Raw genomic sequence first — 26,422 nt, forward strand, 5'->3', positions numbered from 1 at the left:
GGCTGAGCGCTGGTTGCCTAACATGTAGCACATATAGTACTGAAATGACTGAATTAGCTAGCTTTCTAATATACAGTATAACTCCCTGATAGATAACACATATACACTAAAATGGCTGAATGGCTAGCTGCCTGATATATAACACATACAGCATTGCTCAGTTTAACCACAGCAAATATCTGCTTCACATACATTCAACATGTTCATAAGTTGTTCATATAACTGTGAGAAAGCACAGAGGAGCCGCCGCCATGAGCCAGCGGCGGGCGGCTCCTCCCGCATACAGCAGCCTCACACACGGGGAGGCAGCCGCCTCCTCCCAGCATGGGGCGGCTGTTCCCGTGCAGAGGCATGCGGAGCGCGGAGAAACCGCCGCGTTAGACGCGGCGGTTGGCCCGCATGCCTCCGCTGTGGAGGCACAGAGCAGGGCTGCTGTGGCTGGGACATGTAGTCCCTCTGGAGTTAGAGTGACGCGCGCGCGCGCGCGCACTCAGGCAGAACATAAATGCCAGCCAGAGATAGTCAGCTGACCAGGTTGGTCAGCTGACCCTGGCTTCCCTCCTGATTGGTCCAGCACTTAGGGAGGGGCTGAAGAGGCCTCCATGTATATATATGGCCAGCTGTTCATTTGTTTCTTGTCTGGCGTTGCGTTCACATATGTGGGAGCACCCAGATCCGTTAGTCAGATCCGTTAGTGTGCCGGGACCAGCTGGAGCTGTAATCCTACACTAAGCTAGATTCCGTTGATAGCTTAAAGTACTAGTTTGATTGTGATATTTGTTATGACTTCTTGCCTGCCTTGACTACTCTTCTGTACTCTGATCTTGTACCTCGTTATTTCTGATTCTCCGTTACCGAACCCCAGCTCGCTCCTAGACTCTGTTTCTGCCTCCTGATTTTGTACCCCGATATATCTGATACCCCGTTGCCGAACCCTGCCTGTACTCTGACTCCGCCTTTTGTCTGCTGATCTTGTACCTTATCTGTCTGTGTGGTTACGACTCGGCTTGCCCGACCCCGAGAACCGACCTCACGATTGGAGGCGGTTCCCTGTCCCGTCAGTGACACTTACGCCTGAGTGTCACTTTCGGACTTTCCTCCCCACTGTTAGTCTGACTCCTCCCGTCTTGGAGAGCTCAGACCTGTGGAAGGAATCTGTGCAGTTCTCCTTGCTGCACTGAGGCTAGTCCTCTGTATTACTGTTGCACCAATCACTACACTCTACCCAGGTGACCAGAGGTTAGCTAGTATATTGGATTATCGGTGATACTGCAGATCACATATAATCTGATATACGTCTGTATTCCCTGTGATACTGCAGTTCACCGGTAATCAGACCTCTCTGTGCTTCACCGAGCGTTACAATAACATACAATAGCTGTCTAGCAATCAATGAATTCACTTTGAGCTCAAAGTATGGATAAAATACCTGAAAAAGGGAATTATAAAGAAGAACTCCATGAGCATGCTTCCTCTAATCTGCATCATGTCTGATGAGAATGAGGCAGCCAAGCCATGAGCCTCCCCTTAGGTACTTTCCCCAGGTCAACAAGTTGCTAAACATACACAGACTCAGGCAATAGACAGCCCAAATCCTGATCCTGTATTTCAGCCTGTTGTCTCCACAGATATTTCAAAGAATAGGATTATTTTCCAATAGCTAATTGGGAAATTACTGCTTTACAGATTTTTCTACACAAAAATCAGTCTATTACACTCTCCCCTGCAAAATTAGACGGCGCCCCGACATCTACACATACTTTAACCTGACAATTTCTCAACCCCAGGCATTCTGGTAACTTATCTGCACTATACAGTGATCAATTTGGTTAGCTAAATCAACAGCACACAGCTACTCCTCATACATATTCTTAGAACTCTTCTTTAGGGTCTGAAATCTCTAACTATGCTTCATAACGAACACAGTTTGACTTCTAGTATGCCTGTAGAAATGTTGGTTGGTAGATCTGAAATGGATTTGACCACATTGTCATTGGTTCAACCCCTCTAATTGGCATGGGATAATACTGGTAAAGCATTTCATTGGCATTCACTACATTATAGCATGTTGGCGTTCCCAGTTGGTCATAAGTAAAGACTTTAGGAGCTCGCCTTTCTCTCCTGGGTAAGTTATGGACTTGTGTGTAATCTTCAACTGAATTTGGAGATTGGGATACTAGAACCTCATCCTGCATCTCAACTGATTGTTCATCCTCCCTTGGATTATCTTCTTGCTCAACAGTCTCTTGTAGTATCCCAGGCTCAATTGTATTGGTCAAAGGAGCTTCTTCATCCAGCTCATTCAGTTCATTGTTAAGTGCAGATGTCTCTTGCTCACTATCCACTTGTGCATTAGTAGTCTCACTAATTCTATCATCATTGAGCTCTTGAGGCTGCGTTACCGGATGGTAATAGTACACATATTCTTCTTCCTCATCTTCTTCCTCTTGATTTGTGTCTTTGTGATCTAGCTCTTTCTTTCTTTCCTTCTGTTTAACTGGTGGTTTTGGTTGAACTTCCAGTGGTAAATAATCACATGGTAACAAGAGATTGCGATGCATGATCCTTGATCTTCCTCTATCCTGCTCAGGTTTGATTTCATAGACTGGGAGATCTTTTCCAACTTGACGAATCACAACATGAATGTTCTCTTCCCAATGACTACGGAGCTTTCCAGTACCTCCTCTAGGCGGCGTCAGGTTTTTGACTAGGACACGGTCACCTGGACACAATACTGAGCTTCTTATTCTTCCATCATAATGTTTCTTACTTCTCTCTGTTGACTTTTTCATATTCTCTCGCATTTTTTCGTATGCATCCTGCATTTCTTGTTTCCATTTTTCCATGTATGCTCGATGATCAGGTTTTCCTGTCTCTGAGGTAAGTCCAAACAAGAGGTCAATAGGCAATCTTGGAGATCTTCCAAAAAGGAGGTAAAAAGGGGAAAAGCCTGTTACTTCACATCGTGTGCAATTATATGCATAGACAAGCTTATTCAACGATTCTTTCCAATTTGTCTTCTGTTTCTCAGTAAGAGTCCTAAGCATCTGTAACAATGTTCTGTTGAACCGTTCCACTTGTCCATTTCCTTGGGGGTGATACGGTGTTGTTCTTGATCCTAGTACACCACAGTTCTTTTTCAACTGAGCAAAAAGCTGATTTTCAAATTCACCGCCTTGATCATGATGTATTCGCATTGGCATTCCATACTTTAGAGCATAATCGTTGAAGATTCGATCAGCAACTGTTTTAGCAGACTTCGAGGTGGTGGCATAAGCTTGAGCAAAACGAGTAAAGTGATCGATAATTATCAGGATATATTCATATCCACCTTTACATTTATCTAAGTGGAGAAAATCTATTGACACAAGTTCAAATGGCTGGGTTGTAACAATACTTGTAAGAGGTGCTCGTGTTTCTTTGCATGGCATCTTTTGTTTCAAGCAGGTACAAGTTCTTGCCACATAATGTTCAACTTCCTTCTGCATGTAAGGCCAAAAGAATCTATCCCGGATCAATGATAGTGTTCTGTCAATACCTTGATGGCCCATCTCATCATGTAATTCCTTTAACACAGTAACTTTGTATTCTTCAGGTAATACAAGTTGTGTCTTGTTCAATGTTCTTCTTTGGAGAATTCCTTTTTCATCAATACAAAGTCTTTCCCAGTTGCGAAGTAGACACTTGCTTTGCTTGCTAAGAGTATTCAGTTCATAACCTGATGGCTTATGGTTCTTCACCTTGCACTGTATTATTGGGCCAATGTGCTTGTCATCTTGCTGTGCTCGTCGAATTTCATCAACTGAAAATGGTTTACCTATTTCATCAATCACTCCTGTACTTTGGGTATCTGTAACTGCTAGGCAAACCCACGGTAGGTTAGAGTCTTGAACCTCAATAGCTTGGATTGTTGCTGCCACACAATCAGATGTCAGCTCTTCAGTACATTGTTCCATCACCCTCTCAATATTTAATGGCATTCTTGACAACGAATCTGCATCCACATTTTCTTTACCAGGTCGGTAACGAATGGTGAAATGGAAATCTGCAAGTTCTGCTACCCATCTGTATCCAGTGGCGTTTAGCTTGGCACTCGATAGCACATATGTGAGTGGATTGTTATCACTGTACACTGAACGTTGGTGCATAATACAGGTAGTCTCTAAATTTTTCTGTAATGGCCCACTTCAAAGCAAGGAATTCCAATTTTCCAGAGTGAAGATGGTAATTCCGTTCAGCTGCAGTTAAAGTCCGGGAGCCATAGGCTATCACACGAAGTCTTCCCTCTTGTTGTTGATATAGAACTGCACCGAGGCCTTGATTGGAGGCATCTGTGTGGAGGATAAACGGCTGGGAAAAATCTGGAAAACCAAGGACTGGTGGCTCAACTAGACAGTCTATTAATTCTTCCAAGATACATTGATGTTTTTCCATCCAGTTAATCAATTTATGTGATGACACTCCTTTTCTCTTCGTTGGAACTTTTCGTGTACTCATGCTACTTTGTGGTATTTGGTCTTCTGTGGTCCCTTTCAACAAATCATAAAGTGGTCCAGCAATACGAGAAAAGTTTGGTATATACTGTCTGTAATAGCTTAACAAGCCCATGATGGCACGTAATTCTCCCACAGTGCTTGGTCTCTTCTCCTTTAAAGCTCTTACTGCAATAGTGTCAGCTGGATCTATCTTGCTACCTTCAGATGAAACAATTCTTCCTAAATAGCGCACCTCACGTTTAAACAGTTCACACTTCTTAGGCTTCAGCTTTATTCCATACTTCCTCAACCTCTGAAGTACTTCTCTGACATGATTCACATGTTCCTCAAATGACTGACTGTACACCAATGTATCGTCCAAGTAGGGTATACATATGTTGTCTCGTACATCTTCCAAACATTCTTCCATACAACGTTGGAAAGCTGCAGGTGCATTCATTAACCCGAAAGGAATTCTTATCCATTCATACAGGCCCCATGGGGTCACAAATGCAGTCAAGTGTCTGCTGTCTTCTTCCATAAACCCTTGATGGTAGGCTTTTCCCTGATCCAGTAATGAAAACCATGAGTGGCCACCAAGGCTATCCAGGATGTCTTGTACTCGAGGAATTGGTTGTCTATCAGGGTGAGTCTTCTTATTCAGTTCTCTGAAATCTATGCACAAGCGTAGGCTACCATCTTTTTTTCTTACGCAGACAACTGGTGAAGCATAAGATGAGCAGGATTTTTGTACCCATCCTTGCATAATAAGGTTGTGAAGATAGTCTTTCATTTCTTTGTAGAGTGGCTTCGGTGTGGATATGTAGGTGCGCGCCACAGGATTCATATCACTCAAGGAGATTCTTAACTTTAGCTTCCCAATGCTTCCAATATCGTCATCTGATTTGGAGAAAGAAGAACATTCTTCACGAAGTAGTTTCCCTACCACCTCTTTTTCGAATTCACCCAAGTGGCTCAGGTCAATTGGGGGATCCCATGGAGTATCAGCAACTTGCTCGCTTCCTGCTTTTACTTGACTCACTGACACTGGAAGGCTTTTATTGGGTTTCTCCAAGATGGTATCTGGATACACAGCTTGAACATGCTGTACAGTACCTATTACAGTTCTTTCTAATAACTCAATGTCATGGTTAGTTGGGTTTTGTACAGTAAGGACAATATAAGGCAACACACCACTTCTCAGCGTTACTAACGTCTCACAAAACTCAAGTCCTTCAGGCCACTGGGGACTGATATCTGGCTCAAAGAGAACTGTAGTGTCCTTAGTTAATGATTGGGTTTGCACTTTACAATCTATCTGAACAGAGGTGTGTCTTGGCACGATGACTTTCTCTTTGGTCGTTCTCACTACATAGTCGCATGGTTGCTCAGTTGTCACCATATCTATGAAGGCAGTGACACTTTCTCTCTCAAGGTTTGGGAAGGTGGCTCTTAGTGTCTCATGCAGTTGCTCTCTTTTTGTTGCCGATACTTGTGCTGTGGCGCTAGATTTAACTATTCGCTCAATAACATTAAAGCCTATAATGGGTTTTGAGAGCTTTCCACCCTTCATCACTAAGATGGGTACAACAAGTTCAGTGAGGGAATCATTATCTGTAGCTAATCCAAATGTGACTTCAATGAATCCTAAATAAGGGATGCTCTGTCCATTAGCAGCTGTGATCTTCAAATCCTCAGAAGCATCAAGTAACTCATAAATGTCTCTTAACTTCACATCTGGCAAATATCTCTTTTTCCACTCTTCATCAACAATTGATACTTGGGAGCCCGTGTCCCACAATGCTCGTGTTCTATTCCCCTGTATGTAGCACTCAGCTATACACTGTTTCCCTACCAGAGTGACAAGACGGGAATGACTATCCTCTTTTCTAGGGCTGCTGGCATGCACTGGTGGACCATGATACTGTCCACACGATTTCCTGTGTTTAGGCCAATGTTCAGCTTGACAGATTTTTGAACAATAGGTAGCTTTCTTACAAGATGTACATCGGCTGAGCTTCTGATCTCTCCCCTGAACACCACAGTGGAAACAATATGGTTGGGACATGGTGGGGTGAGTAGCTTCTTTTTGTTCTGTCTCTCTGCTTCATTTGCACAGGCAATGTTGAGTTTCTCCAGAAGCAGTTCATCACTTGTTGTTGTTTGCTGCAGGAATGGTTGAAGGTCACTTCTGATGTTGTCATTTTGCAAACCTGTTAAGACAGTATGAAGAAACATACTCTGTACCAGTACAGGATCATATCTTAGACCAGATTCTGCCTCCTGGGAAGCAAACAGGATTTTTTGTCTTAAATCAAAGGCACGGATCAAGAAAGTCTGTGGGTCTTCTTTACTACTTTGTACCTCTGATGTCAGTTGCTTGTACAATTCTGTTGCACCCTTCTCTTGGTAATGAGATCTGAGAATTCTCCTCAAAGTGGGCAAAGTAAGGTTGGTCTTACCCTCCAGGTAGCTGCGCAGCTGCAAATCTGGTGCTATTCCCCTAATCACTGCATCAACAATTTCTATTTCAGGAAACCCCTTGCTGATTCCCTGCTCAATTTGGTGGGCTAAGCTAGAAAAAGTCAGTTTGTCCTTTTGGCCTGGCTGACCTATCTGACCTGATATTTTAAATTCTCTACCCCACTGCAAAGGAACATGATGCTGAAAAATCTGCTGAGCGGGAACATGGCCTTCATTCAAACGGTTATCTCCTCCCCTCACTGACTTTTTTGCTTCACTGATCTGATTTCTCTGCTCCTGCAGTGATAACGTTAATTTCAATTGTAGTGCTTCTATCTCTTTTTTCAACTGTTCAGCTTCTGAGAGAGGAACTAGCTGTCCCTGTACCACATCTGCCTGTGTCTCCTCTGAAGCTGCCTGCTTTTGTACACTATCCCCATAAGATTGTTGAAGCTCTTTCACTTTATCCTGTAGCATGAGTAACTCAGACATGCCCTGATCTTCTAGTTCACATAACTCTTCCCTCTCCAGATAACTCATAATATGCAAGATTATAAATGACCGACTTTTATCTACTACATTTTTAGATGATGGACCAGCAATAGATAAAAAGTCACATATTTCCAGCAAAGCATCTTTGGATAATGCATACAAGGCACCGCCCACTTGTACTTTCAAGTCCTCAACACCCGATGATTCCATCTCGATTCCTAGCCCTGGGACAAATTTAGTCTGATGTTCAACCTTTTCCTGTAGGATAGACAGCGCAGCTCTCCTGGCACTATACGCTAACATCAGATCACATGCAAGTCTCTCCTTCCACAGCTGTTGAACCACCACGACCACTCTGTTCTCTCTGGCAATCAGCGTGTTTGAAGTTGAATGATGATTAGGGATGTCTGTCTGGGCAGCTAATCCTCATCACATTCATCTCGGTGGGACCTCCAAAATGTTACACCCTGAAAAAGGGAATTATAAAGAAGAACTCCATGAGCATGCTTCCTCTAATCTGCATCATGTCTGATGAGAATGTTTATTCAAATAAAATCTTGTATAGCATAGAAAAAGGTTTTCAATGAGAACTATTTCACAATAACATCCAGTTCTCGTCCATATAACAGTCATATAAAAGTGCAAATACAAAAGCATTTCTTGCTGAACAGATAAAGATGTATTAACTTTGCTGGCTGATCTTCATAACTGCATAGATTCACTGTGACACGTGGTTCCAGCATGGCTGACTGCAGGGAGTCACTAAACACACATGTGGCTGCACACTAGCTCAGATGCATTTGCAATAAACATATTATTCCTGCAGATCTGTGAGTTATAAGGCTTCATGTGAACACACACATTACATACTGGCTGTGAGGCCTGATCTGCTCTTCTTCTGCAAATCACTAACATGGCTGAGCGCTGGTTGCCTAACATGTAGCACATATAGTACTGAAATGACTGAATTAGCTAGCTTTCTAATATACAGTATAACTCCCTGATAGATAACACATATACACTAAAATGGCTGAATGGCTAGCTGCCTGATATATAACACATACAGCACTGCTCAGTTTAACCACAGCAAATATCTGCTTCACATACATTCAACATGTTCATAAGTTGTTCATATAACATACAATAGCTGTCTAGCAATCAATGAATTCACTTTGAGCTCAAAGTATGGATAAAATACCTGAAAAAGGGAATTATAAAGAAGAACTCCATATGCATGCTTCCTCTAATCTGCATCATGTCTGATGAGAATGAGGCAGCCAAGCCATGAGCCTCCCCTTAGGTACTTTCCCCAGGTCAACAAGTTGCTAAACATACACAGACTCAGGCAATAGATAGCCCAAATCCTGATCCTGTATTTCAGCCTGTTGTCTCCACAGATATTTCAAAGAATAGGATTATTTTCCAATAGCTAATTGGGAAATTACTGCTTTACAGATTTTTCTACACAAAAATCAGTCTATTACAACCACACATCTTACACAGGCAAACTGCTGATGTGTCTGACTGGGGAGCAGCATTAGCAGTAGCTGCAGGTCTCAGTGACTTACGGCTCACGGGACCAGGAGGAGTAGATGAAGTAGGCTTACCTCCTTCCCAGTTCTGGGACAGAGTTTTGTGACTGTCCAACACCCGGGTTCTCTGGTTGTCAGGTATAGGAACCTGATGGTACGCCCTCAGAGGTGCGTACAGGAAAGTCTTGTTCCATGCCCTCTTCCATGACAGGAAGTTTCACTGTGGGGGTCACGGGTAGAGGTTCACTTCTCTCCATCGAAGCACATGGTGAGGAGTGCAGATTAGCTTGAGCTAGCTGGACCAACTCTGCTTCATGCTGGAGCTTGAACTGACGAAGCCACTCTTGATGCTCTTCCTCACACTAGAGCATCCTTGCCTCATGCTGGCGTATCTCTGCCTCATTCTGGAGACGAAGTTGCAACAGCCGTTCATCAGACTGGCGTCACCTCTCTTCGAGAAGTAGCTGCAGGTATGCAGGGTCGCCAGTGTCCCTCAGGTGCTGCAGCAGCTGCTGTTCCACCCGATCAGCGACGGGGAAGGATTGTCCAGGGCTGTCGGCTCCTCTGCTGTCTCCTGAGCTGGGTCAGCAACATCAGCACTTTCAGGATCAGGGGTACCGGCTCTCGCTGGACCGGGTTTGGGCGAGGCTTCCATCGCCTGGCCATGAGTATTCTCCTCAGCGAAGCTTGGGTTTTTCCCCAAATATCACACCTGACAATAATTTTGTAGGTCGGGCAAAGACATGTTTTGGTAATTGACTTGCTCAGACATAGCCAAATAAAAACTGTAACAATCTGGTTCAATGCTATATCAAGATGCACCGTGTATGTGCTCAAAGCTTAAGCTCTATAGAACAGTTACTTAAATAACAATGTTCTATTGTTTTGAAAATGATCTCCAAACAACTGCAAAACTAACAGCAATTTGGGCTCCGCCCCACCGCTGCCCAATGTGACGTATGCGCAGTCCCCCACCAATTCCTGTTCCCTTTGCTGCAGTTTACCATAAAGCCTCAGACCCTGAGGGAATCCTGAAGGCAGTCAGAACTGCAGGCAAAGTAACCTTTTGGATTGGTTGGTGAGTCCACACACAGTCAAATTTCGATTGTATATACAATCGATACAATCTGTGCTCTCATATAGAGGCCAGGTCGCTGCCACCAATCCGCAATAAAAGCATGCGAATGCGATAATTCTAACAAGCTAAATCCTGTAGGAAAAAGGGATAATTTGACAATCTTTCTAGAGATAGCCAAACTAACAATATTTAATATCAAAACAGTTATGGTAACGTTTCTCTCTTTGAAGATGTGAATTCTTTTGGCGGAGATTTTTTCAGAACAGCACTTAGATGAACGATTTTTTAATCGTTTATTTAAAGAAATAATGTAGAACAATATATAGCAATAGAAACCAATTGATACAGAAATAATAAGGGTTCAATATGAAAATAATAGCTGATTACAGTCTGAGCAGTTTGTCAAGTTACCGTGGCCTTTGCGATAAGTCCCACAGAAGATATGTAGTCCAATTCTGGAAAGTTCTGTAGAATGGATATTAGTCATTTTATCAAATGTAATGCCAATCCTTTTGATGGTATAGGATGACTGGAGTCTCTCTCTCCAGGCTGAGTGTCAGTCGGTTTTAACCCTTTCTCTGCCAGAGGGTGTGGATGGTAACAAGAGGTTTCTCCACCCTTAGCAATCTGACCTCAGGCTGCTGAAGTCCGCCCCTATTGTCTGAGGGACAGAACTGACATTTCTCCAATTATGCCATAACTCAGCCATAACATTTTACATTCCGTCATCACCTATCAATATCAAACTCGCTTGGAGTGACCTCTTCCCTGATTAGGGAGTCGATATATCAGCCATAGAAGGTGGCAGATCAACGCTCAGGTTTGAGGCATCTGTGATCATTTTGTTATGCTTGCCATCTACGGAACATTGATTAATTTAGTAAAATGTCTGAATGACTTATTCCTTCATATCAAGGTGATTTAAAAGTCATTCTCTCTAACTCCCCTCTAGAGCAAGAATGTGAATGGGTCCTAATGAGTTTACGACCTGGCCTGTTTGTCCAGGCCTAGCTGTTTGTCCAGGCCTAGCTAGTATCACCTTAGAAGTAGATTTGTGAGCTATGGGAATGGCTCTGGTTTTAGGGTTTATTGCTGCTCTCGGGAGGCATAAACAAACATTCACATCCCCCCAGTGCAGGGGTTGTGAGATGAAAAAACACTCATTTTCTAAAAGCAGGCTAATGAATTTAAAGGGGTACTCCAGAACCGATTTTGTGCGCACTTATGTACGATTGCGCCGATTACGTGTTTCTGCTGGTGAACCCAACCGTCACAGTGCCGCCACGTGGGTTGAAGGGGAGGCTTGTTCTACTTCCCCCTGCTACCTGTTCTGTCCAAGGGCAGTCAGCTGTTGCTAAGCTTTCCCAGCAAGTGGTCCCGCTCCTACACTGGTCTGCAGCACCATCGATGCCAAGCAGTGCTGAAACTTGAATCCATGGACGAGAACAGGCAAATGGGATCTGTAATCCTTGCAGCCTTACAGGATCAGATTCGGCAATGGCTGTCCCCCCGAAACCTGGAGACAGGTGTAGTGGTGTCTGATGGTGCCAACATGCTGGCCACTATTTCTGAAGGTGGCTACACTCACCTTGCTTGGCCCACATCTTCAACCTTGTAGTCAAGAAGTTCTTACGCACTTTTGATGGGTTGAAGGATGCTGTGGCCTCAGCACGAAAAGTGTCAGCCCACATCCTTCGCTTCGCAACCGCCACCGCAGCCTTAAATCTGCTGCAGCGCCACCATATCCTGCTGCAGCACAGGCTTATTTCTGATTGTCCAACGCGGTGGAACTCCACCCTCCACATGCTGGAGAGGTTGTGGGAGCAGCGAATGGCGGTCAGACTATACCTGTCTCAAAAATCTTCCTCTAGAACAGGGCCACTTGGCTACATTACTGGGGACCAGTGGCATCTGATTGGACAGGTGTGGAAAGTCTTAGAGCCATTTGAGCAGGCAACAAAATTGGAAAGTGAGGAGCACTGCAGCATATCAGAAGTACTTCCTCTTGTCTTCATGCTGGACAAGGCTCTTGACAAACTGCTCGGACAGGGGGAGGAAGCCCTACTGAACAGTGGTCAGTCAAATGGGGGAGTGAGTGAGCATGCTCAAGTCCTGGATGAGGAGACAGAGCTTGTGGAAGCGGAAGAGCCTATTGTCCAGTGGTGGAAAGATAATTCTGATGTGGAGCTGGAGCACGACAGTTCTGACAGTCAGGAAGAGGTGATTAATGGCAGACATCTCTTCCCTATGGCTGCGCATATGCTCCAGTGCCTCCATAAGGACCCCCAGATTAAAATTTTAAAATCAAGGCTCGACATGTGGGTGGCCACCATCTTAAATCCCCGATGCAAGGGGAAAATGCGGCAGCTCATACCCCCCTCCCAAGCAGACGCCAGAATGAGCCATATCCGGGATGCCCTTCTTGTGTAGAAGATGAGTTTTCTGCACCTGTATCCCGGGCCCAAGCTACCAAGCTTCATCATACTCAGCAAAGGTCTGGTGGTCCCACTCCCAGCAGCAGCACCATTAGCCAATCTGTGAACCTGCTGAGTATGTTGAAGGAATTTTATCAGCCAATGCCAGATACTCCTTGTAGCAGCAGCACCCCCAGCGGGCAAAGTAGTCACCGCCAGCGGCTGGCCCGTATGGTGAATGATTACTTGGGGTTGGCCAGTGCTCCAGACAATATGGAGAGTAATGATGACCCCATGGAGTATTGGACAAAACAACTGGATACCTGGCCTAAACTCACTCAGTATGCACTGGAGGTTCTTGCAGTATTTACTGCTGCAGGTGGGGTGGTCACCAACCAATGGACCCGTCTGTCCACAGATAATGTGGACATACTAACGTTTATTAAAATGAATGAGTCATGGATCAGTGAAAATTACAAGGCCCCTCTCACTGATTCATGATTAGACAGACTAAATTAAAATTTTGCTGTTTTTCAAGCATCAAATGGTCTCCCTCTCAAACTCTGCTGCCTATCAATATCATCACATATTTTTGCTTTTTAAGATCATAAAAATGCAGCTTTTGCAGCTGTCCAACGTTCTATTCTATCCTAACCCTATGCTTTTGGCCAACGACTACTCCTGCTGCTCCCAAAAAAAATTGTAATGACTGCCGTGGAACCACCTCTAGGTCCCATGGCCTACGACAACTCCTGCTAATCCAAAAAAAATTTGTGATGACCGCCGTGGAACAACCTCTAGGTCCCATGGCCTACGATATTTCAAAAACGAGGTTTCAAATGACTGAGTAATACCTCGGAAAATTACAGAAATCCTTTTAAAGGGAACCTAAACTGAGAAGGATGTGGATTTTTCCTTTTTAAAATAATACCAGTTGCCTTACTCTCCTGCTGATCCTGTGTCTCTAATACTTTTTGCCACAGCCCCTCAACAAGCATGCAGATCAGGTGCTCTGACTGAAGTCAGACTGGATTAGCTACATGCTTGTTTCAGGATTGTGATTCAGCCACCACTAAAGCCAAAGTTATCAGCAGGACTGCCAGGGAACTGGTATTTGTTTAAAAGGAAACATCCATTAGGTTCCCTTTAACATTGCGGAAATTGTACCGCCGGAATGCGGAATTCTGCGGAATACCGCGGGAAACCACCGGAATTTCGTTATAGCGGTAGGCGGAATTACTGCGATATTGGAAATCGCCTCTCCCGATCATCCCTACTCGAGACCGCCACCAACTAAAAGCCCCCCCCCCCCCCTCAACATGCTACACCCAGCATCAAGTTAGCAGAAGAAACAGTCGGCACCAGCAGGGCCCTCAACAACTCAACAACCTATTTTTCAATCACTGATGCTGAGCCAAGTCCGAGCTCACGCCTGCTGAGGTTATGTGAGGCTGTGGTCCAACGTCATCTGACCACACTGAATCCCAGGAAAGCCCCTGGCCCAAATGGCGTGTCACTGGCATGCCTTAAAACTTGCTTGCAGCAGCTAGCTCCTATCCTCGCCTCCATCTACGCAGAGTCCCTACAGGAGGGCAGAGTGCTCAAGTGCTTCAAGAGGTCCACAATCATCCCTGTCCCAAAAAAGCAGGGCATTTCCAACCTCAACTTCAGGCATGTGACCCTTACTTCTGTCAACATGAAGACCTTGGAAAGAGTGGTTTTGGCCGACCTCAAGCACTCCACGATGCCCCGACTGGATCCTTGCACAAACACTGAGTAAGCAGACATAATAATGCGAAAAGTATGCCTAATATAGACACTAATGTGTTTATGAAAGGGAGGGCAGAGCCTCGACCTGGTAAGTGACTCTCAAAAATCGGAAAGAAAAAAGGGGCACCTCCCTAAATACAATAATGTATTGAGTATGAAGAAACTGGTGCATGGGGCCAGAAGTAAATACAAAAACTCACTTTATTGAAGCCAATGTGCCAATGCTTCAATAAAGTGAGTTTTTGTATTTACTTCTGGCCTCATGCACCAGTTTCTTTATACACAATATATTATTGTATTTAGGGAGGTGCCCCTTTTTTCTTTCCGATTTTTGAGAGCCCCGACTGGATCCGTTTCAGTTCACTTACAGTGCAAACAGGTCCACTGATGATGCTATCAACATCTGCCTAGAGCTCGTCAGTGATCTCCTGGATAAACCTAACTCATACACCAGAATCTTCTTCCAGGACTTCAGCTCAGCGTTCAATACAATCTGCCCTAGCAGAATGACCTGGTGGCACTCGAGCAGCCCCGTTTCTTGCCCCGTGCGGAGCGTGCCGCCGCCCGGGGCGCTGTTGGGAGGGGGGCGCTATAATGGAGGGGGGAGCCGGAGCCGCGGGAGGGCAGCCCGACCTCTCCCTCCCTCTCCTCTCCCGGGCGCCCTCCGTGCTCCCCCCTCAGATGCAGAGTTCGTGAGCAGCAGGGAAGCGCTGTTTACAACTCACCGGCTGCCTGGCTCCAAGCGCTGCTCTCTCGCCGCTGGTCTCCTCTCTCTCTCTGTATACGTACTGATACACGCTGCTTCCTGTAGCCGGAAGCAGCGTGTATCAGTATGTATACAGAGAGAGGAGACCAGCGGCGAGAGAGCAGCGCTTGGAGCCAGGCAGCCGGTGAGTTGTAAACAGCGCTTCCCTGCTGCTCACGGACTCTGCATCTGAGGGGGGAGCACGGAGGGCGCCCGGGAAAGGAGAGGGAGGGAGAGGTCGGGCTGCCCTCCCTGCGGCTCCCCCCTCCATTATTGGGGGCATCTACCTATCTAACCTATTCTGGGGGCACCTACCTAATCTAACCTACGCTGGGGGGCAGCTGCTAATCTAACCTACGCTGGGGGGCACCTACCTATCTAACCTACACTGGGGGGCACCTACCTAATCTAACCTACACTGGGGGGCAGCTACCTATCTAACCTATACTGGGGGCAGCTACCTAATCTAACCTACGCTGGGGGGCAGCTACCTATCTAACCTATACTGGGGGCAGCTACCTAATCTAACCTACGCTGGGGGGCAGCTACCTATCTAACCTACACTGGGGGGCAGCTACCTATCTAACCTACACTGGGGGGCAGCTACCTAATATAACCAACACTGGGGGGGCAGCTGCCTATCTAACCTACACTGGGGGGCAGCTACCTAATCTAACCTATACTGGGGGGCAGCTACCTATCTAACCTATACTGGGGGGCACCTACCTAACCTATACTGGGGGGCACCTACCTAACCTATACTGGGGGGGCAGCTACCTTATCTAACCTATACTGGGGGGCAGCTACCTAATCTAACCTATTCTGGGGGTACCTGTCTAATCTAGCCTATACTAGGGGGCACCTACCTAATCTAACCTATACTGAGAGGCACCTACCTATCTAACCTAGGGGAGGGGGCGCAATTTTTACACCCTCGCCCTGGGTGCATTTTAGCCTAGAAACTGCACTGCACTCGAGGTTCACTCGACTCTACAACATTGGATCACAAACTTCCTGACCAACCGGTCTCAAGTGGTCAAGTTGGGCAAGATCTCTCAACCAAGGGTCACCAACACAGGTGGCCCACAGGGCTGTGTCTTATCCCCGATACTGTTTTCCCTCTACACCAATAACTGCAGATCCTCAGCAGATTCGGTCAAGGTCATCAAGTTCGCTGATGATACCACCATTGTAGGCCTTGTAATCAAGAATGGCGAGCAGGCCTATCGTCAACAAGTTGACAGAATTTGCCTTTGGTGCAAGGAGAACAGGCTGATCCTCAACACAGCCAAAACCGTTGAGATGATCCTAGACTTCAGGAGACTTAAAGAGAATCTGTATTGTTAAAATCGCACAAAAGTAAACATACCAGTGCGTTAGGGGACATCTCCTATTACCCTCTGTCACAATTTCGCCGCTGCTCGCCGCATTAAAAGTGGTTAAAAACAGTTTTAAAAAGTTTGTTGATAAACAAACAAAATGGCCACCAAAACAGGAAGTAGGTTGATGTACTGTATGTCCACACATAGAAAATACAACCATACACAAGCAGGCTGTATACAGCCTTCCTTTTGAATCTCAAGAGATCATTTGTGTGTTTCTTTCTCCCTGCAGTTCTCATGCACTGAAGCTTCAGGCTGCTCTTTTTTCTCCTGCAAACAGCTTTGCCCTTGTCTGTAATTCTTCAGTATGTGAAAGCCCAGCCAGCTCAGAGGACGATTTATCCAGCTTGTAAAAGATAAGAGAGAAGCTGCTCTAATCTAAATAATACACAGGCAGTGTGCATAGAGGGGCCTGGAAGGGGGAATTCATAGCAGAACCACAACACTGAAGAACTTGGCAGCCTTCCAGACACAGGCTGACAAGTCTGACAAGGGAAAGATACATTGATTTATTACAGAGACAGTGATAGTATAAAGTGCTGCAGTTAGCCAGAACACATTAGAATAGCTTTTGGAACTTCGCAAAAAAAGTGGGATCAGCGCATCACCAGGCCGCCTCTGAATGGCCTCAGCTCAGAGATGCGCTGAGCCCCCCCAGAAACTGCAAACGCACCTTGAACCTAGAGTTTAGTTAGTGTTAGGTCCCCTCCCATGGAGGAAAGACTTCTTCGACAGTGGGAGGGACAAGTACCTAACAAATTGCAAATTGTTAGCGGAAACTAACATCCTCCAAGTGGTAGACAGGTCATGTGTATGCTCATTGTGTATTTGAATCCCATGAGTGGGGTGTGCACTTTTTTGCAGGTAAGCACTCATCTGTTTTTTTCGTTTAACACAAAATTTTATTAAGTGAATTCACAAAGCATAAACAGCTAGATCAAAAACGTTGAGTGATCATTATACATATGTAAATATATACACATATACAGGATTCTGTAAGCAGGAGAGGTACATATATATCAGAGGTTATGACATTTTATCGTCCTTCTAACAGTATCGGTTTCTATTTGTACCTTGGTGCTATAAACAGCCTTAAGAAGTATTATTAACATTGTAAGGCAAAAGAGAAGGAGGTATATATTGAGAGAAAAATAAAACTTAGAAAGAATAGGGAGAAAAATAGAACTAGGAGGAAAAGGTCTATTTATGTGGGTCTGTCTTTCCGTATAGTAGTTGATGTTTAAGGTATAATTTCCTCAGGTCCCTATTACCATTCAAACTTCCAATTCAATCATGGGGGCATATAGTTCAAGAAATATGTTTCCCATGGATCCCATATTTTATCATAGGTGGTTTCTGAATCTCGTAATAGAGCTGTTAAAAATTCCATTAGCTTGGTCCACCTGATTTTAGCCATAATCTCGGGTGTTGTGGGACTACAAAGACTGCGCCAGTTGGAAGCCAGAGAGAGTCTAGTGGCCGTGAGAATATGAGTTATTAATCTCATGGTATATTTTTTGACTTTAGGGATAGGTTTACCTAATAGCATATATATAGGATCCATGGGAATGTGTATACCTGTTACTTTTAAGATCAGAGTCTGAATATCTATCCATAGAGGTTGAATCGCTGGGCAAGACCAGAAGATATGCTCCAGGGAACCTATGTGGCCACACTCCCTCCAACAGGTGTTAGACACATCATGATAAATTTTAGCTAATACTTCAGGAGTTCTATACCATCTGAATAATATTTTATAGATATTTTCTTTCACTTGTGTGCACATAGAAGTGTGTTTAGCGTTTTCCCAGATAGAGGACCAGTCTTCTAGACTTATAGTTTGGTTCAGAGCTTGTTCCCATTTTGTCATATATGAGTGGTTAGGTTTTGCAGAACCGGATTTATCAAGAAGCAAGACATAAATTGCTGATATAAGGCCTTTTTGATGCCCTTTATAATCACATAGACGTTCAAATGGGGTGTAAGTAGGTATAGGGTTGTTGTCCTTGGAAAGGGATTTCAAAAAATGATAAATTTGATTGTATTCCATAGTGAGCTTAGCTGTGAATCGTACTTTCTCCTCTATTGCTTCTTTAGTTACAATTTTTCCTGTTCGTATGTCAGTCCAATTGCTAAATTTAGTATATTGAAGGGTGAACCATCTGCCCATAAAATCCTCTGCCATACCTGGGATAAAGGCTGGATTTCCTAGTATAGGGTAAAGTGGGGATAAGGGGGATCTAAGGTTGGCAGTTTTTGCGGTTGCCCGCCATATTTGCAGAGTGAATTTAATAGTAGGGAGTAATTGAGCAGTAGGGATCTTTGGCGGGGTCTGGGGCCAGATTAGAGCTGGTAATGATATTGGGAAAATACTCATTGCTTCAATAAAGCCCCATTTAGTGAATGTTTTGAGATCAGACCATTCAGAAAGTTGTCTTAAATGTGCTGCTTGGTAGTATAGTTTTAAGTTGGGTAATCCCAGACCTCCTTGTTCCCTGGATGCCATTAAAATAGTGGATTTAATTCTGGGTTTGGAGTTATTCCAAACAAATTTTAAGAAAGCACGTTGTAATATTTTAAACTGTAAGGGTGGTACTTGAATGGGGAGGGTCTCAAATAAATACAGTAATCGTGGCAGGACATTCATTTTGAGGGAGTATATTCTGCCAATCCATGATATTTTATATGCCGTCCATTTGTGTAGGTCTGAGAGTATAGATTGGATCAGGGATGGATAGTTTGCTTTATATAATGTAGAATAAGTTTGAGTCAGGTGAATACCCAGGTATTTGATAGCATGTGTCTTCCAGTTATAATGAAAAGTGTTTTGTAGGGTGTCAAGTAGGTTTTGTGGGATCTTGATAGGTAGTGCCTCAGTTTTTTCCTGATTGAGTTTAAAGCCTGAGATGGACTCAAAGTTCCGTAGTATAGTATGTAGGACAGGAAGTGTAGTGAGCGGCTGAGTCAGGGTTAGGAGGATGTCATCCGCGAAAAGCGAAATTTTATAATCTCGAGTTCCTTGCCTAACGCCCACAATATCCGGGTTCTGTCGTATTGCACAAGCGAGTGGTTCTATACTGAGGGCGAATAATAAAGGGGAGAGGGGACATCCTTGCCGTGTACCATTGAGGATAGGGAAGGGTGTTGGGGACGCAAAGGGTAATTTTACTGAGGTGGATGGAGAGGAATAGAGGAATCGTATTAGAGTTAGAAAGGGTCCATCGAACCCCTGATGTTCCATAACTCTGAAGAGGAATGGCCAAGATAGTCTGTCAAAAGCCTTCTCTGCATCTAAACTCAGAAGCAGAGAAGGCTCTTTAGATCTATTCATTAGTTCTATCAAATTAATTGCCTTCCTTGTATTATCTCCTGCTTGGCGGCCCATTATAAAACCAACCTGGTCATTATTGATTAGGGATGTGAGGATTGGATTTAAGCGATTAGCTAGAACTTTAGTGATTATTTTAAGATCCGCATTAAGAAGTGATATTGGGCGGTAGCTTTGTGGAAGTTGTGGGTCCTTCCCTTCCTTAGGGATCATGGTGATTAGGGAGCTTAAAAATGAGTTGGGGGCAATTTTCCCTTCCATAAGTGTGTTAGCCAAGAGGGTCAGATAGGGAGCTAAGATGAATTTAAACTTTTTGTAGTAGGAATATGGTAGGCCATCAGGGCCAGGGGCCTTGGAAGAAGGTAAGAATTTGATTACATCTAGGACTTCTTTAGTTGTTATAGGGGAATTTAGAAGCTGGACGTTATCTTCCGTTAATTTTGGTAAAGGTAGTTGATTTAGGAACTCGTCTATTTTAAGTATATGTGTGGGGTGGTGGAGTGGTTGGGGGAGGTTATAGAGTTGCTGATAGTATTCTGTGAAGATTTGGGCAACTTTTTGAGGATGGAAATGTGTGGTTCCTTGAGGGTCTTTAATGGAGTAAATGAGTTGTTGGGATGATTTTGGATTTAATTTTCTAGCGAGAATGGTGTGGGGTTTATTGCCTCTTTCAAAAAAGAGTTGTCTGGTCCATCTCAAGCTTTTTTCTAACTGTGTGGATTGGAGGGCTTGAATGTCTTGTTTTATAGTGTGTAAAGTGGTGTAGTGCGTCTGGGAGGGATCATCTTTATAAAGGTTTTGTGCTTGTTTAAGTTTTGAGTGAAGAGTTAAGAGTTTGAATGACGCTGCTTTTTTACGTTTAGTAGCTTCCGAGATGAATAGTCCCCTGATAAAAGCTTTATGAGCTTCCCAGAGAGTCCCTACCGAGGAAACAGAGCCCTTATTTATGTCAAAGTAGGATTGCAGATCATTTGTTAGTCTTGAAAAAAGTTCCTTATCTTGTAATAGAGTTTCATTTAACCGCCAAAAATTCGGTTTATGACTATGGGAGAATAGGTCAATCTCAACAGTAACAGCTTGATGGTCCGACCATGCGATTGGTTGTATTTCAGCTTCCTTCAATAAAGGTAATATAGAGGCTGTTGAAAACAGGTAGTCTAGTCTGGAGTGGGATGCATGTGGTGGAGAGAAGAAGGTATATTCTATAGAGGTGGGATTGGATATCCGCCACAGGTCTAATAGTCTATATTGTCTCAGTAGTGTTCTGAATTTACGAGAATTACGATTGTGGGTGGATGTAGTGGTCTTGTTAGGAGGGATATATCGGTCTTTTATGTCAGAGAAAGCTAGGTTAAAATCTCCCCCTATCAGTAGAGTGCCCTTAGTGATTTTAAATAGTTTCCTAAGAAAGGTTGTTAGAAACGATATTTGGTCCTGATTGGGGACGTATACGTTAGCCAAAGTGATAGGTTTACCTAATAAGGAACCAATTAGGATTAGATAACGCCCTTTGGGGTCTGCCACAGTCGTAGAGATCTGTAGAGGGAGTGTTTTTTTATAGAGTATGGCTACCCCTGCTTTCTTTTTGGGACCTGAGGCTAAACACACCTCAGAATATAGTTTGTTATAGAGACGAGGCGGATCTTTTTTGCATATATGAGTCTCTTGTATGAATGCTAAATCGATATTTAGTCTTCGTAAATCTTTAAACAGAGAGAACCTCTTCTGAGGTGTGTTTAGTCCCTTGGTGTTTAAGGTCAGAAAGTTAACCATTATCAAAGATGATGTGAGCGTTTGTATATATTCTTAAGACAGACCCAATAGACCTAAAAACGATACCTAATATAGATGGAGAAGTAACAATAATAAGAAAAGCAAAACTAAAAACATTTATAATAATCTGAACATTAATCTGGCGGAACATGCCACTGTTATTACAGTGGTCTGTTGTAGGGGCAACATAAAACTGTTGCCTATATGGAGACCTCCCCAAGTTGGTCACTCGTAGAAACGAATGATCAAATTGAGGAAAGGTCCCCCGTAGGTACATGAGGAGTCTCAGGAGAAGGCAAATAACAATCAACATAGTAAACAGAATGTGGTATATTAGTGAGAGAAACCGGTCTCCACCGCCAGCTTTGGGAGTGTATTCAGTTCGCTTCTATGGTTAAGAGGCAGTTAATCGAATAAAGCTTAATGGTTATAGATTAGGAGAACAGATAAGCTGGATGTGTGAAGTGGGCGTGCAGTTTGAGGGCAATATCCTGTCTCCGTAGGAGACGCAGAAAGTTATGTTGAGGCCCATGCTCAGGTTCCAGATGGTTGGTCTTCCATATTATCAGCTCTGTCAGGATAGGTAATACTGCGGATCGGACCTTTCGACCATTCTGAGACATGTCGCATCTTCCGTGGGGGTGATGACATAGGTGACGAGCGGGACGCAGATGTAGAAGTGTTAGGGAGTTTAAGTCCCATTTGTTTAAGAAATAAAGGTGCATCGTCAAAATCAGATAAAGTGAGGGTCAGGCCCTGTTTGTTTACAATCAGTCGGAAAGGAAAACCCCATTTGTATGGGATATTGGCATCCCTGAGTAGCTGCGTAACTGGTCTAAGAGCTCTGCGTTTAGCCAGTGTTATTAATGATAGATCGTTGTATATAGCAATATCGTCTCCTTTAAATGAGATGGTGGTTGTATTTCTAAGAGCTCTAAACAGGGCGTCTTTGGCCTCATAGTAGTGCAGTTTCGCGATAATGTCTTTGGGTCTTGAAGTACCAGGGCGCCGTTCACCTAAAGATCTGTGGGCTCTATCAATCCTCCACATTTCTTCTGGCATATCAGGCAGAATAGTATGGAACAGTTCTTTCAAGTGGGTCACAATGTGTTCACTTTTTAAGGACATGGATACCCCTTTAATGCGTACATTTTGTCTCCGCTCTCTGTTTTCCATGTCTTCCTGTGCTGTGCGTATTGATTTTATGTCAGACTGCATGAGTTGCTGCTCCTCAGCTAGGTCAGCTTGTTTAACAGTTAGAGCATCCATCTTGTCTTCTAATGCCTGAGTGCGCTCCCCCAGCCCTGATATGTCTGCCCGGAGCTCTTGTACAGCAGATAGAATAACATTTTGTAGGGAGTCATGGAGGCTGTGGTAGTGTCTGTTTAATGTTTGCTCCAGCAGGTCTGCTGTGAGGAGCTGCGTGTTCCCCCCTGCACTTGCCTGGTCAGAGAGCTGAGAGTCCTGTAGAGCTGCGTGGCCGGCGCCATCTTGGCTGGGAGGGGGGCGCAGAAACTTTTCCATGGTGCCCGCTGCAGAGGTGTTTCTCTGGGCCCCTTTGCCTGTCATAGGCTGCGGAGAAGGATGCGGAGGTCGTCCCGTGCAAAGCCGCCCGTTTGTGAGGTTGGGTAAGCGGAGGGAATCGCTGCTGGCGGCGGTGGAATACGGAGCTCCTCTCCTATGCGGCCATCTCCCGCGGCTCGCGCATGCGCCTTTGCACTCATCTGTTTTTAAGTAGCGCTGTTCATTTCTTTGCTATGTTTGATTGATTTATTTCTGGTCAGCTGCTCCCACTTAATAGTTTTCCTTTGGTGTATATGCAGAGCCTCTGTTTGGGTTCAAGGTGCGTTTGCAGTTTCTGGGGGGGCTCAGCGCATCTCTGAGCTGAGGCCATTCAGAGGCGGCCTGGTGATGCGCTGATCCCACTTTTTTTGCGCAATTCTCAATTTTACTGGTAGCGCGCCCAGGCTATGCATATGCATAGGTAGAATTTAGTTAGTGTTAGGTCCCCTCCCATGGAGGAAAGACTTCTTCGACAGTGGGAGGGACAAGTACCTAACAAATTGCAAATTGTTAGCGGAAACTAACATCCTCCAAGTGGTAGACAGGTCATGTGTATGCTCATTGTGTATTTGAATCCCATGAGTGGGGTGTGCACTTTTTTGCAGGTAAGCACTCATCTGTTTTTAAGTAGCGCTGTTCATTTCTTTGCTAGCTTTTGGAACTTGTAGGATGATAAAAAACAGGATGCAATTTTTGTTACGGAGTCTCTTTAAAGGAGTCATCAGGGAAAAATGTAAAAAATCAGCCTTACCCACCTGGGGCTTTCTCCCGCCCCTTGCAGCCGACTGTCCCACGCTGACCGCTCCGCCGCCATCCCGGTCTCCCTGTACGCTGTTCAGGCCGACCTCGAGGTGGTCCTTACTGCAGCTGCGTGAAGGATGACCTCAAGGTTGGCCTGAACAGCGTGCCTGGGACAGCGGCGGAGAGCGGAGCGGTCAGTGTGGGACAGTCGGCTGCAAGGAGCTGATGAAAGCCCCAGGTGAGCAAGGCTGATTTTTTTTTTTTTTTTTTTTTTTTTTTTTCATTTTTCCCTGATGACTCCTTTAACACAAACACACATGTGGTCCTATTATGCAGCTTAGATATCTACTAGTACAAACAAATGACAAAAAAATCCTATATAGCTATCCTTCTATTTGTGTGAGACCACTATTGGTTAACCTCCCTAGCGTTCTGGACAAGCTAGGCTCATCCAGAGACGCCGAAGGCAACCGCTCAGGCCCTGCTGGGCTGATTTTAATAATTTTTTTTTAAAACACGCAGCAAGCACTTTGCATGCTGCGTGTCCTACCCGATCGCCGCCGCTCGCCGCCGATCCGCCGCTACCCGACGCGAAACAGGCCCCCCCCCCCCGCATACCTCGTGCGCAGCCTGGCCAATCGCCGCCAGGCTGCGCTTTGGGGTGCATCGGGAGTCCCTGTGATGTCACGACGTCGATGACATCATTCCGTTCGTCGCCATGGTTCAGAACAGGATTTCCTGATGGGAGGGATACGGCAGGGAGGGGGGTATCCTGTAGCTAGCGCTAGGCTAGCTACATGATTTAAAAAAAAATAGGTATAAAAAACCATGCGCAGCTGCACGGCTGCGCATAATCAAATCGCCCAGCAGGTTAGCTAAAAGTCATGTCTGTTGTTTATTACCAAGGGGACACAGGTCTGCAGTTTATTTAGGATACTTAAATAATAACTATCCCTTGTTTATGTCTGCAGGTGAAGTTGGGGATTGGAAGAGCCTTTTTACCGAAGAACAGAGCAAAGAGGTGGATGCAAAGTTTGAAGAGTACCTTGCTGGAACAAAACTGGGAGAGATGATAAACTATGCAAAATACTGCACATATTAAAGTTACGATTTCAAGTTTTTTTTATAATTTGAAGTTTAACTTTATTAAGTAATATATTATACACACCTGGAAAATATGACTTTAGGAGCGAACTTCATAAAGGACAACTGTAACTCAAGCCTCTTTCACAGTGCGACGTTAAAGTCACACGTTAGAAAATTTTATAACGCAGACAATACAAAGTCTGTGTGACATTCACAATGCACACATTGGGCCTGATTCACAAAGCGGTGATAACTCAAGTTATCACGCCTAAAAGACTTTAGGCGTGATAACCTTTGCACCGCTGAGTTAGCACCGCTTTGCTCTTTATCGCGCGCAAAGTCCCGGGCGCAAAGTTTTACGCGCGCAATCGCGCAATTCCGCGCGCAGCGCCCATAGGGTTTAATAGGCACAACGCGCTCATCGCGCTGTGCGCTGCACGACTGCACGCGCAAAACTTTGCGTGTGGGAATTTCACGCGAGTTTCTTCTTATCATGCCTAAACTGAGTTTAGGCGTGATAAAGGGCTTTTCACTGGCGTGCAAACAGTTTGCACCGCTTTGTGAATCAGGCCCATTGTGTTGTGTGTAATGTGTAGCAATATTTAGAAGGTGCTGCATGCTGTGCGTTTAGCAATACATTTGCTGCGTTGTGTGTTTGTAATGTATTTTTTTTTATATGTAATGCATGCGCCGTTTTCGTTCCATCAGTATGCGACGAAAACGGCGCACCAAGGGTCACATAACGTAGTACAAAATAACGTCCAATTTTATAACCTACATGCGCTGCGTTAGGGGCATCTTGTGCGACTTTAACGTCGCATCAAACGCAACGTCCCACTGTGAAAGAGGCCTCAAAGTATATGGAGACATATTTATTCCCTTTTAGGCTTCTTGCACACCAAGACGTTGCATTAGGTGCCACGTTAAGGTCCCATAACGTGCACCTAACACAACGTATGGTGCTGCAAGAGCCGACGGTAGAGTGAGCCGCGTTAGGCGGCTCGAGTCCTATAATGTCTCCCAGAGTGGCGCTGATTGGCCAGCGGGACCACGTGATGCGGAGCGAGACACTCCGCATCACGTGGTCCCGCCGGCCAATCAGCGCCCGCCAGAGCAGTGAATATTAAGTAGCCATGTGCGCGGCTACTGTAGCTGGCTCTCCCCGCCTCCTCTCCGCCCCCCACTGCGCATGTGCAAACAGTCTAACGCGGCTATAGCCGCTCCAACGCCGTAGCATGCTGCACTTTGCACAGAACGTGCAGCGTTACATGTAACGCAACGTGGGCTGTGTGAACAGCCCACTTATGTTACATTGCTGTGCGTTGGGGGAGCGTTACAGGCGCACTAACGTGCGCCTGTAACGTCTTGGTTTGTAAGCAGCCTTAAGCAATATCAGTTGTCTGGCAGTCCTGCTGATCCTTTGCCTCAGACCATAGACCCTGAACATGCATGCTGCAGATCAGGTGTTTCTGACATTGTCAGATCTGACAAGATTAGCTGCATGCTTGTTTCTGGTGTGATTCAAAAACTACTGCAGCCAAATAGATCAGCCAGGCAACTGGTATTGTTTAAAAATAAAT

At 44.9% G+C, this 26,422-nt stretch overlaps 1 protein-coding gene across 1 annotated transcript in view; it reads left to right on the top strand.

Annotated features, from left to right (window-relative positions):
* LOC137504050 (sulfotransferase 6B1-like) overlaps positions 1-24,885 on the top strand; it is an 82,050-nt gene extending 57,165 nt beyond the window's left edge. The window contains exon 7 of the mRNA XM_068231974.1: positions 24,728-24,885. Within this exon, the coding sequence (XP_068088075.1) occupies positions 24,728-24,858 (131 nt within the window). The 3' untranslated portion in view covers positions 24,859-24,885. The remainder of the gene's footprint in view (positions 1-24,727) is intronic.
* The last annotated feature ends 1,537 nt before the right edge of the window (positions 24,886-26,422 follow it).

Source organism: Hyperolius riggenbachi, chromosome 4 (assembly GCF_040937935.1).
Source record: "Hyperolius riggenbachi isolate aHypRig1 chromosome 4, aHypRig1.pri, whole genome shotgun sequence".
NCBI classification, from domain to species: Eukaryota; Metazoa; Chordata; class Amphibia; order Anura; family Hyperoliidae; genus Hyperolius; species Hyperolius riggenbachi.